The 13,527-nt window shown below is 39.0% G+C and overlaps 1 protein-coding gene across 3 annotated transcripts in view; it reads right to left on the minus strand.

The window, feature by feature from the left end:
• Positions 1-315: 315 nt before the first annotated feature.
• Gyg1 (glycogenin 1) overlaps positions 316-13,527 on the minus strand; it is a 29,036-nt gene continuing 15,824 nt past the window's right edge. For 2 of the 3 annotated variants that reach the window (XM_075950520.1, XM_075950519.1), the window contains exons 5-8: positions 12,677-12,803; positions 3,445-3,664; positions 1,365-1,415; positions 316-1,105 (exon numbers count right to left, since the gene is read on the minus strand). In XM_075950520.1, coding sequence (XP_075806635.1) covers positions 932-1,105; positions 1,365-1,415; positions 3,445-3,664; positions 12,677-12,803 — 572 coding nt within the window. In that variant the 3' untranslated portion in view covers positions 316-931. The remainder of the gene's footprint in view (positions 1,106-1,364; positions 1,416-3,444; positions 3,665-12,676; positions 12,804-13,527) is intronic. The other variant, XM_075950518.1, reaches the window with a different exon arrangement.

The raw sequence follows: 13,527 nt of genomic DNA on the forward strand, positions 1-13,527 counted from the left end.
GTCAGATAATTCTGAAAGGTTACTGAGTATAATTACTGATATGGCCTCATAATTTTAAGGTTTTAAGAGTAAAGCTCTGTGAATACTCACCAAGGATATAATTATGATAGACTAGGTACCTTTTATTTCACTTTTCTTTACTGATCATATCTGTTACCATCACTGGAGAATAGATTTAAATGTCTTAGATAATTTTTAAAGCATATACCCGTGTGAAGGTTTGTAGTTTTGAAACTGAGCAATTGCACATATTTTGAAAAATTACTGAATGATTTTTTCCAAGGGTGAGGTAGAGAAGTACTTAAACAACCAAGATATGTCAATAAGTCTTTATTTATTTTATATAATGCCACCATAGGTAACCATCAGAGAGCACACTGCAATTTTCAAGTAGACAGAACTGGAAAAAAAGTGAGCCTGCATGCTGCCTTCAGGGTGCATAGAAAACTGGTGAACTAATAGTAGCTGGTAGGCTTATGAATCACTCCACAGTGTTAATAAAGGCTGCTTTAGCCTGAAAATAGAATTAGCTCTCTGGCAGGCTTTGGGCAACTCTAAACTGCAGGTCTAATGAAGGGAACAACAAGCAAACGGGACAGTGTCATATCTTGTTTGAGGTGAGACAGATGGACAGTCAAGTTCTGCACCACTTGGAGAACCACTGTAATAGCTTAACGCTGGCTTTCCTTTACCATACATGTGGGCAACTGAAGAATTAAAGAATTCCCGAAAAAGTCTAGGATTAAACAGCACTTATCCATGTACTTCATAATGTCTGACAAGTTGTCACCTTTTATCCTGCCCACCTTCATCTGAGGAGGTTTGTTGAAAGCCTCTAACAACTATAACAGACTTTTCAACCAGCTTCACATACTAAGTATCAGAAATGTGCCTAAGACGTGGATGTGTCCACAGGGAAATGGCAGTGCTTCTATTGTAGGTAAGTGTCAAGTTTTCTCTTGATGTTATCAAAAGAATCTGCTCCCATGTAATCAGCCTGGCCCTGTTCCCACCGTTCCTTCCTTTCTTCTGAGGACATAGAAGGCTGTGTTGTAGCTGGAGTTTCCCCAATGGACAGGTGTGACAAAGCTCCTGAGACATGCTCCTAGAAAAGAGAGTCATCAGAGGTACCTTAAGAGCTGAACTTCCGATGAACTTAAAGAATGCAATAAACAGAACATGAGAAAAGCCAAAATGAGTCATCATGCAAAAACTGAAAAGTATTACATGAAACAAACAAACAAAAAGACAAGAATACAAGGGCCAACATGATTTTTTTTTCCCCTAAAAAATGAAGACTTCTTGACTTGGTGAAAACATTGGGAGAACACAGTAATTAGGGTTAATGTTTAAGTTCTGCATACCTTTCTACAGAAGCCACAAGAGAAAGCCAGTGTATAGACCAAGTCTGAAAGCTGCAAACAGTTCAGTAAAAAGTGTAAGATGGATGGACAAGGGAACACAAATCTCAATGAATTCTTGATCCATGTGGGCTTGGAAAGGTTGAGAACTTAAACAAAATGATTCCTCAGATACTGTGCTTCACAGAGAACTTACCCAAGAGAGAGACAGTGCACACTCAACTCATTGTTTTTATGAAGGAAAGCTAAGTGGTTTGAGGCTGTACCAAATTTCCTGTTCATGCTTTCATGTGGATTGCAAGTTGCATCTATTCTTGCAGCATCTGATAATTTGCTTGGTTTTAGACAACTGTTTTTGTTTCCCATCTTCACCTTTTCTTGACTTATAATTCTCAGCTCTTGTGTTGTAGAATGAAGGGGACATGCAGCAAATCTACTCTACCTTAAATTAGATTTTTATTGCATATGGCTTGCCAATCAACTAAGTGTACTGTAAAAGACAGTCCGTGCTGACATTCAAAAACCCTAAGCTGAGTTAGTACTGGAACTCTTACTGTAAGAAGAATGAATAAAAATAGGCAATGCTTTTAACAGAAAAAAAAATGGTAGAATAAATTTTCTATACTTGGTACACTGGGATAAATGTTAGAACTGTGTGCAATATATTGAAACTCCCAAGATTTTAAAGGCTTTTTGCTGATGTGTAAAATTATAGATGAGTATTTAAATGTACTTAAACTCCAAGGAGTTTCGGTATAGGGTTTTTACTGACATGTGAAAAACCATTAATCCATGTACAGAAATGTTCTAAAACTCCAAGGAGTTTAGGCACAGAGCAAAATCAGAGTGCAGGCAAAGCAAGAACATGGACATCAGATCAGCCTTGCCTTTGCCTTCTACATGGGTGTTAAATACATGGTCAGTTTATCATTTTCTACCTCATAGCCTTTAAGAGACACGTCCCTAAGGTCAAGCTTATGGAGCTAACCAAATAGATTATTCAATTAAAAAAAATTCTTCCCTCTTCTGCAATCAAATATTATACTTAATTATTGGCTCTAGAGATAAATTCTCATAGAGATTATAGTCTTTTAAACATGGGTTTGAGTCCTAGTTGTTACTATAACCTTTTATGTGAGTAAAATTCCAGACTTCTTTAAGCCTTATCATTTATCTACAAAGAGGGGGGGATATTAACAATAACTTTTCAGTTGAATGAACTAGCTGTATTAAGAGCAGAGAAGGAATTACTATGTTGCTAGCCAGTGCTGTGATTAGGTAGTATGATACAGTACTGATTAAGAATATGCTATTTATTTCTCCTTTTCTGATGCCTATATTGGATACTACCTCATTTATTGATTTGGTTTTTTTGATTTTGGTAACTTAATATGTAAAATAACATTCTTCATCTTCTTCCAATTCATCATGAAGAACAAACCTTTAAAGTACCTTTAAAATCAGAAAACATGCTAATGAAGGTGGTTATAATAAAATTTACAAGTGTCATGTCCCTTCCAGAAAGGGATCATTTCAAGATCTTATGAGAATAAAACAGGAAATTAGAATATTCCTACAGTATTATTTATTATATATTTCTATTGTAATTTTCACACAAAATCCATTTTTCTAAGCAGGTAAATAAAAGATGTAGTTAAAAGTTTGAGGCTCTAAGTCTTAAATGTGATATTCTCCCCCGCCTCTCCCACCCAGTGCTGGAGATGGAAGGTAGGGCTTTCACATACTGTGTAAACATTCCCTTACTAGGCATGCCTAGCCTAAACACTCTTTCTTTGTATAGATTTACAATATTAGGAATCATCTAACCATCAGAATTTTATAGTTACAATGTATGGATATATAGAAGAATTCTGAAAACATGTATTTATTGAAATTTCCCACACAATCTACTTCTACTTTTAGGTGCTGTTATTTCCAAGCTCTAAGATGGCCATAGCTTGCCCCCACACGGTCCTACCTTTACTTAAAATAATACTGAATTGCTGAATTCTATCAAAATACCAAGTTTTAAAAGTACAGCACTGAATTTCCTGAAATAAAAGTGAAAACAAACAGAACCTACCATCATTAGATAGGAAGAGGCATCTTTGACAAGGCCATAGTGTTGGAGCAGGGGTAAAACACTGGTGGTGAAGATGTCCCACCACAGGTTTAGAAACTCTGGGTGACTCACACTTGGGTCTTGAGATTCATATTTGACACTTTTTGTTTGGGAACTGTAAGTGTAATTCCATGGCTTGATTTGTCCGAGGAAGTGCACAACTTTGGCATTTGCACCAAACCTGCCGAATAAACAGGTAGAAAGGGTGAATGGATTGTGAGCATCAGCACCTTTTTCTATATGTAGCCTCAGCTGTGAACCTGCCAGCAGAACCATGTTGTCTGTAGCCTGCCAGTTTACAGAACTGGAAACGTAGGATATCTTTGACAAATCTGTGGCCCAATTTCAACTGGGAATGGATGAGAGCTATCTCTTCTGACCTGCCAAAACATTAAGTAGTAAAATACTTGCTTACAGGGTAATGTAGCCTACTGATATATGTGGAATATGTAGAGTTTGGGTATATATACATGTTGCATAATTATATCAGTGTACTCATACATTTCCTGAAGTATCATATCCCTTTGATGAAAACTTTGAAAATCCTAGCATTTTAAAAATATATAGTACATTATTACCTAAAGTCACCCTACTATGTTGTGATGTTTCTTGAGTGTCAGGTATATTAAAACCCTGCAGATTGGGGCTGGAGATGGCTTAGAGGATAAAAGCAGGTACTATTCTTGGAGAGGACGTGAGTTCAGTTCCCACAACAGATCACAACTGTTCTGTGAACATGGAAGAAAAGTAAAACTGACAAAGCGCCTCCTCAAGGTTTGCTTGCTTAGTCCACCTCATGCCTCTTTTGAAAACAGATGCATGATATCTCAAACTCTTTATTTTAAACGTAGAGTCTTTTCTTTCCATCCTTCTCTCCATCCCATCCATCTTCCCCACTCTATACTTAAATGGATAGAAATCCTAAGGTCCTAAATAAGTAACTATTATATCCCAAGCACTATGTTTGGTTTATGTACACAAGAAGCTTCTTTCCATGCATGAAGATGGGTCACATAAAAATAATCAGTGTAAGGAAGCAAGTCAGGGCCACCAGGGTCACTCTGACATTAAGAGCTACAGGAATTCCAAGGCAATATAGGTAGGCTTACAAAAGAGGCTTTTGCAGGAAGTAAGGATAGGACAATACCTGAGAAAAATAGGCAGGATTCAAGTAATCATTTTCAAATATTCCAGTGATGATGAGGGATTCTGTCTCAGAGATCTGATACGTGTGTGTGTGTGTGTGTGTGTGTGTGTGTGTGTGTGTGTGTGTGTGTGTGTGTGTGTTACAGAAGTGGTGACAGGCCCAGTCTAATCCTAACAGTAGAAACTATGCAAGAAAATTCACATAAGGAAGCATAGGTCTTATTATTTGCCACTTCTGATGCAACTTCCCTGCTTGAAGCCATAGCACTAATTTTATTTTTCTCTATTACTCAAGCCACTAAATCTCAACATACATACTAAAATTTACATTTTCATTAACCTGTACCTCATATAAATGCCATACGTTATAACTTGGTAGCAAAGATGATTAAAATACACTGAAACATTAGGTAGTAACTATCCTTTCTAACCTACTTGTCCTGACAGTTCACAGCTGTATGCCACTGGGAGTCAGCTGACACATTTTTGAAGTACATACGTTAGACTCTGTTTAGCATTTGCATCATACCTCATTTAATTTCTAAAACAACTATATAGGGAAACAAAGGCTTAAAGTTAAAGAAATTGTTAAGGCTCAGTCGCATGGCTGGTGACTGAATAGGCTATCTGGTCTCAGAGCCAATGCACTTTATTAGAACGAGCTATTCTATAATACTCTCAGGATTACAAGGCACTGTTTGTTAATTTGTTAATTCCCCACCTATGGACAGCCAATCTAAGCAGAAAAAGGAATATGTCAAGTGTAGTCAAGGATTCTGCAATAGAAGTCACCAGTAGGGAAATTACTTAGACTGTTACTTAGAAGGATGAAGTTTATACAAAGTTTGTGGAGAAAGGAAAAATAATGGTGTATCTTAGGTCCACAGTGGTCCACATATAGATTGTGTTCAGCATCAATCATCTAAGGCCTCCCCAGCTGCTCTCCTTATCTCAGTCTGTAAAATGGGACTTCAAGCTGCATGTGGAAAAAGGACGTAATGATCCAGCCCATCCTCATAGACTCTCCAGTCCTCTGCTGTGGGCAGGAATGTGCACTCGTTTCAGGTCCTGCCCACAACCTCCCTGGATTCATGTTGGGGACTGTGATCTTCCTCTTAAATGTCAACAGCAATGGTATTTGGAGTTAGCATAGGCCTGCGTCTCATTGTGGTCCATATTCACAAAGCCATGTTTCCCATACTCATTAGCTAAATTACTATTCCTTTTGTAATAAAAGATCCTCTTCCTTTAAAATATTTTCACTTATTCTACCCTAACAGAGGGAAAAAACTGAATCCAATGGATAGTTGTTTTATAGACAAAGCAGTCTTAAATTCTTAATAAACTTGTTTGAAGTAGATGCTAAGATACTAGGGCAGAGTAGTTCTTGACCTTTCTAATGCTGAGAACCTTTAATCTCATGTTGTAGTAGCCCCCAACTATAAAATTACTTTCATTGCTCCCTCGTAACTGTAATTTTGCTACTTATGGATCGTAATATAAATATCTGATATGCATGATACCTGATATGTGACACTGTGGAAGGGTTCTTCAACTTCCAAGCGGGTCTAAAGAGTCTGAGGTATGGGTGATACTGCCTTTCTGACCTGAGGTAATGAATTTCTTGTTACAAGAAGATAAACAGGATTGTGAAAAATAGCATGGCATAATGACCACAGTTTTTGGCAACAAAGCAATCAAAATGTAGGATTTGAGTAGCTTTCCTAAAATGCTAATTGGGGAAGATTATTTAAGGGAAGACAAGAAATAGCCCCTGAAGATTGAGGAGTTTGGAGTAGAGAAAAGCATGGAAGAAGGAAGAATGGTGAAAGACCTCACTGAAAGCAGCCAATGGTTTCTGTTATGGCTTCAGCTGAGGCCAACCTTATTTTGGTGCAGTACGGAGTCAGGACTTACATACTTGAGTAGTTAGATGAACTGCATATACATAATCACTATCAAAATGGATAGCAGTAGAGATCAAGAACAAGAGAACATGTTAGAGATGGTGCCTGTGTTGGTCTGGGCCAACCTAAGGACTCGTGAAGAGTGATGGAGGCAGAGGGGTGAGAAGGTTAGATGGAAAGCAAACTGCAGCTCAGGAATGGAAATGAGAACAAACTTGGCAGTTTTATATTAGACAGTCATAGCAGAGAATGTTCTTGGAAATCATGTAGGGCTATCTTGGTATGAGGAGAAATGCCTGGGTCCCACACGGGCCACAAAAGTTTAGGTGATCCTTCACCTATATTTTAGTATGCCAGCTACAGAGCAGAATATCCAAGGAAGCTAAAGCATTTGTTTATCTGATAGTCTACTATATGAAAATAATGAGCAAAAGGTCTCAAACTCTAGTCTGGTTTTCCAAGGTTTCAATTCATCTGGATACAAGTTTCAGATAATTTTTCACGTGTTCATTATGGTTATGGATGAATGACTTAGAAATCATTTCCTATCCTTTAGTCATTTGTAAAAATCCAAAAGAATCACATCAAAATGAAATAAGACTAAGGTTATAAGTAAAAGGAAATACTGTAAGTCTTTGAGACTTAGAGGGGTATGGGAATTTCATTCAGTAGTAACTATGAGAACGTAACACTCACTTGGCTCCAGATTATGACAAGAATAATAAGGTGGTTTCCTAACATATTCTGGGTTTATACACAAAATCACCAGCTAGGAATTTAAAAAACAAGTTTGGTACAATTGTCTCTAAATTATCAAGAGCCATTTATTCTGACCCAGTAAGGGGATTTGTATCAGCTTGCATGCATTTCTTAAAATAAGTATTCTAATTTTAACTTGATAGAATCTCTAAAGAGTCATCCAGATCACAAGACATAGTTTGAACCCAAGCCAGCAACAATAGTGCTTATGTTAGCTGTTGAAATAATCCCTGTGACCTGGTGTTACCAAAAGATCAGATGGACAATATATGCCTATTTCAGTTCAGTAGTTGGTAACATGGATGAGGCTACAGACCTGTTTAAAACAGAAAGGAACTAATCCAGAAGGGTACACCCAGTAGCAAATTTATCAGTCAACTTTTTATATGCAATGTTCTATGAGATACTAAGGATGAGAAAGCAGTATTTGCATGGTGCTCCTCTGGGAACACACGAAAGATACCAGGCATCCTCTTGCCCACTCTACAATGGCTCATCACCACTAATTCCCATGCCTGTTCAGATTCACAAATGTGGAAACAATTGCACAGCAGCTCTTCCCTCCTACTGATGAATACTCCCTTCCTCTCACCCATCCACCATCAGGAGTCTGGCATCATGGCTCATGCCTGGAATCTCAACACTTAAGAGTGAGAAATTGAAGTGAATATTGTTACAAGTTTGAGTTCAGGGCCAACTTGATCTAGTACAAGTCTTTTTTAAAAAGTCACAGCCAAGTGTCCACTAGGTATGGTTAGTTCTGTAGAGCAGTGATGCACCAAGTACAATAGAGATGTGAAACATAGAAGCATTCCTGTCCCATCCTCAGACTGTTACAAACTACAAACAATACGGCATACTCAGTTTTTCCTTGCCTTCCAAGTGAACCCTCTCAACAGTGTCCTAGAAGTCGAACATCAGCACTCAATGCTGACTTCATAGCTTTGATTGAGCCTTGTCTGCTGCACTGCCTGAGACCAGCATTTCTCCACAAAATCTCATAACGTCAAGAGGAAGACTCTCCTGGGACAGCTTGTCCTCCACCTCTACCAACTGACTGAACATTCATCAATCCATCTGGAGCCTGCACCCACCTACCAGCATCCATACACATATACACAACCATTTCCCTCATGTTTTTGAGGATGAAGTGTCCTGGGCCACTCTGAGCACAACCTTTCTGGGTATACAATAGATCCCTTCCTCAAAGATATCACTCCCAGCTCTCTCCTCAAGTTCTCTGCTTTATTAAAGACATCCCTCCATATGCCTTTCCTGTTGCTGGAAATATATTGTAATACCTTCTCTCTTTACAAAAAAAATATAATACTTTCCCCACTCAACTACCATCACCTTTCTGTTCCTCGTTGAAGCAGGTACCTGGGAAAGGCGTGTACATTTACAACCTCCATTCCCTCAGACTCACTTCGTCCAGGATCTCTCCTCCACCTCGCTACTACATGTACATTTGCTGAAGTCATCAGTGATCTTTACACTGTGTGTGCAGTACCATCTCTAAGGTGTCATTTTTATCTACAACAGCACTTCACATAGAGTGTTCCTTTCTCTTGGAAACATTTTCATTGTGAGGCTTTCTACAATACCACGATTTCCTGGGTCTCCTGGCATCCTGTTCCAGGTCTTTTAAAGCATTCCTTCTCCTCAGGTTCAGTCTTCAGGAGTCTACCAATTACTGGTAATTGGGAATTCTACCAATTACTAGTCCATTGATTATATCATCTTATGTTGTGGCTATGAACATTTTATGTGCTAGCAGCTCTAATAGTCATGTCTCATTCAGACCTATCTCCTGAATGTCTGACTCCTTTACAATTAAATTTATTTTTTGACCATTCTACAGATATACATATGGCCTTCTGATGCTCTCATCTCCTACTGTCTCTTATTTCTCCCCCCTCCCCTATACACTTCCCTCTTCCCCACAAATTTGCCACATTCATGACATTTATTGTTTGGGGACAACCCACTGAGTTTGGTCAAAGCCATCAAGACTATGGGTTTGGAGCTATCCTATCCACTGGATCCTGGTCAGCTCATTGTGTGCACACCTAAAAATAATAACTCCCTCTTCCATAATCTCTCATTAGCCAGTAGTTCTGCAGTAAGGGGTAAAGCCCCAAGAGCTTTTTTCCCTTATTCCTAATTTGACTAATAAATTCCTGCAGTAGTATAAAGCAATACTAGGTGATTCTATACCTTTGCTTTAGACATGTTTTATATAGCATGATATGACCTAAAGAGCTATCAGTCAGTGGATTAAAAAGAAGTTTAAACTGGCAGCAACATGGTGACTTTCAAAAGATTAATGGTATTTTTCCTAGTACAATGCACAAATCAAAGTCTCTACCAAATGAATAAAAAAGGCTTTCTAATTAGAGAAAACAAGTTTTAATCCCATGGACACACACATATCACATATGCACTGTGGAACTCAAATTTATATATATACATACATACATCTATATTTAATTTGAATATATATGTATACACATATGTGTATGTGTATATCTATGCATATGTTATATTATGTAAAAACTATAATTAAAAGCCAACTCTAAGCTGGTAGTGGAGGTGCACACCTTTAATCCCAGCACTCAGGAGGCAGCGGCAGGCTGATCTCTGTTAGTTCGAGGCCAGCCTGGTCTACATGAGCTAGTTCTAGGACAGGCCCCAAAACTACAGAGAAGCCTTGTCTTGAAACAAAAACAAAAAAGCGAACTCTACCTTAAACATTATGCTAAGCACAGCAATATTTTGTCCAGAAACACATTTACAAATTGTCTCCTAATGCATACAATAAATATTGACTTTAAAATAACAAAGAAAGCATTTTTGTTCTCAAATAATGCTAAATAGAATCTTCTGAAATATGCTATTTTCGGTTTTCAGAAGCTATGTTTACAAAAGGTGATGAAACTCCTTAGTCTTTTTCCTTTTTTTTCCCTAGCCAGATGATATGCAGAAAGGCATTAGACTTACTACTCCATGGCTCAAATATATGTCCATTCCCATGAGGCCATCTGAATTGAAATTATACGCAATAGTACACATTTTTAAAAATGTGTGTGTGTGTGTGTGTGTGTGTGTGTGTGTGTGTGTGTGTGTGTGTACTATGGGAGGCAAGCATGGGCCAGAGCTACTCAGCCCGGGGGAGCACCAGCCAGCCATTCTGAACCCAATGTGGGCTACTGATTTACAGGTCTCTCTGTAAAAAGCTATGGTGGCCCAGGGTTTTATGATAGGCTAATTCAGTCTAAAAAAAATGATTTTAGCTTTGATACAGTAACATAAAATATAAAAGAAATGGAACTACCTACATCTTGTTATCCCTTTCCCAATGTAAGGAAACAGGGAAATGTCTATGAAGCTAAGTCTCTGGAAGAAAACCAACCAAAAACATTTTCAGTCAGAGGGAAGGGAAAATGAGCTCTCAAGTACGGTTTCAGCATTCCTACCCAGGCAGCAGAGGAGATAAGGTGTGACTTTGAGCAGTCATATGACAGAAATGAAGAACTGGCCCTACTGTGGGCAAGCTACCCTAGGGTAGCATAAACTCCTGTCAGCCTGAAAGCTGACTGACTATTGGATGACTGAGCCTGATTTCCTTAGTGTGCCATATACTCAACAGAAATGGCAAAAAATCAAGGATCTTGCCAGAGCCAGCATCATGCACTGCACAGGAAGAGGACATTATGACCATTTAGATCTCCAGCTGTGTTTGGGAAATTCACTTAGAGCACATGAAACAGTGGGGTTTTTGGGCAATATGGACCAAAGCTCTAGCAAAAATAGTCCTTCTTCTTCCCCAGCACTAAGGCTAATCTCTCTGCTACTGTGGTAAAAAACACAAGCAGTGCTCAAGCAAACAAAGCTGTCCCAGAAAGGTGGAATCTGTCTGACACTGGCAAGTAAGATGGAAAGCAGATTAGACTAAGCCTCAGGGAGCCAGAAGCTTCAAGAACATCAAGTTCATCATGTTCAGGAACTGGAGCTAAATGGACGATGTCAGATTCATGCCTCCATGTGGTGCTCACTGCAAAACACCTGCTCACTACAGAACCCAGAGCACTGATCATGCCATTGAAAATTCTTTACTCTTACATGGTTTTATTATACTCATTTTTTCAGTTGGATTGTAGCAACTGCTCTACTATAGACAAATCCAGCTATTGGGGGCCAAGCTATCATTCTGTAGGAATACTGCTTAAGTATCAGAAGTAGTTATGAGCCAATGAGGATTAAAATAAATCAGATCCATAATGGCATACAACACAGATTGTGTTTTACAAACCCAAGGAGTGAAAAGACATTTATGGTCTTGTTGATGTTAAATCCTGATCTACTTGCTTTACTCATAAAAGGGGTATATTTAAGAGTCTGCCTATCTTATCATAGACAGAGGAAAGAAGTGATTGCCTATCAGAGATATGCAAGGAAACAGTGAGAGAAAACCACAAAATACTTACAATCCTCATCTGGAGATGCTCACAGAGTCTTCCCCAAAAAGCACTGAAAAGGAAACATTCCTGACACAAAAAGTCCAAACATGCTCATTACTGTGCTGCAAGATGTACAGAGAAGATTTGGATAACGAGATATGAGGGATAAATGCCCCCTTTGTTCTGCTCACTCAAGAATGCCTTTGCCATGCAGGGATGGGAAAGACTAGCTCAACTCCCAAAAGAGCCTCATTCATATCTTTGCCCTGACAGCTAGGCCCCTGCAAAAGGAGTCTGAATCATCCTCTCAGTTCAACACAGATGAGTCAGAAGCTAAAGAACAGGTCTCAGGCCTTCACAGTTTGATAGACACTGCAATGGGGTGGCACAAAATACCTTTTGTGTTCAGTGCAGGCACATTTCTGATGGTTACAGCTCTCAATGCTCACAATAATTCCATAGAGACAACGAAGCAGAACAGGTCAGGCTCGAGCCTAGAATTAGTAACTGTTAAGTGGCAACTTCAGGATGTGATCTGAGTGCAGTCAGTTGCAAACCACAGTAGCTGCTACCTCTTCTAAGTCCACACAAAAACTTTGTGAAAGATGAGGGGAGAAAGAGGGGGAAGGGAGATCACAGCTCAGCAGCTAGTGCAGGGGATAGGTTTATGCCTTGTCTGTGGACTCCATGTTCTGTTTTCCAAACCAAAACAGAGAGGAACCCTGTTCCAGAAAATAGAATGTCTCTGAGCTGCTTCAAGTATAGAGCAGTAGGTAATATCAAGCCTCTCAAAATTGCAGCCATGTTTCTTACAAGAGCAAGCTTTCCTCAAAGTACCCACCTATTCTTTTTCCCCAAAAGGCAAAAGTCCACTCCCCTGCGCTCACCATAATTGACAACAGTTAAGCTGTCTGTACTTACATTTTAAATGCCGGGAGGTAGGAGTATATTGAAATGCTGCTCAGGTTATACACAAATGGCAGGTGTTTCCTGATATCTGTCGTTGCCCAGTCACTAAAGTATGAATTCAGTAGGCCCTGGTCTCCACCTGAAAGTAAACAAACAGAAAAGAATTATTATAGTTTGTAAACCTCTAAGGCAGTGCAGGGATTTTACAGAAATATATGGAAACCTTAAAATAGATACTAATTCTGTTTTAAATAATTCCTAATTATACCCTTTAGGAATTTTGGTCGCAAATGGCTATTTTCTGATTTTTTTCAACAAATACTTAAGGTATAGCTACCATATGTACACATTGTACCAGGTGCTATGGAGGCAATGCATAAGACGGATATGGCCATTGTCTTCACAAGGGTCTAAAGTGGAAATATGCTGATACTAGCAAATGAAAGTTTAAAAAATGATCACACATGGGGTCAGGGCACAGAAGAAAAAGGACAAGCATTATAAGGGTACATGGGTAGGGCTCAGAAAATTTCCAGAGGGGAGCTGTACCTGAGGTCTACTGGGGAGTACTTGACAAAGGCAGGAGACCTAAGCAGCAGAAGAAGAGGTAGACAGGGTAGAAATAGCACATACAGCACAGAGGAATGCAGGAACATGAGGCTCCAGAAAGACATGGAAGAGACCTAAGTAAAGGGGTTCTGAGGCCGTGAACAGTTCAGAAGAATCACAGTATATCAGTTTTCAGATGAGATTTTAGACTTTTCCCCTAAGATAAAAGAAGAAGAGGATGATGATGAAAAACCATCAGGGGTGTGTTGCTTACCTGGTCTGGACAAGTAGTAGCCAGTCATGGCTGTGGCTAC

The sequence above is a fragment of the Microtus pennsylvanicus genome, chromosome 16 (genome assembly GCF_037038515.1).
Source record: "Microtus pennsylvanicus isolate mMicPen1 chromosome 16, mMicPen1.hap1, whole genome shotgun sequence".
Taxonomy (NCBI): Eukaryota; Metazoa; Chordata; class Mammalia; order Rodentia; family Cricetidae; genus Microtus; species Microtus pennsylvanicus.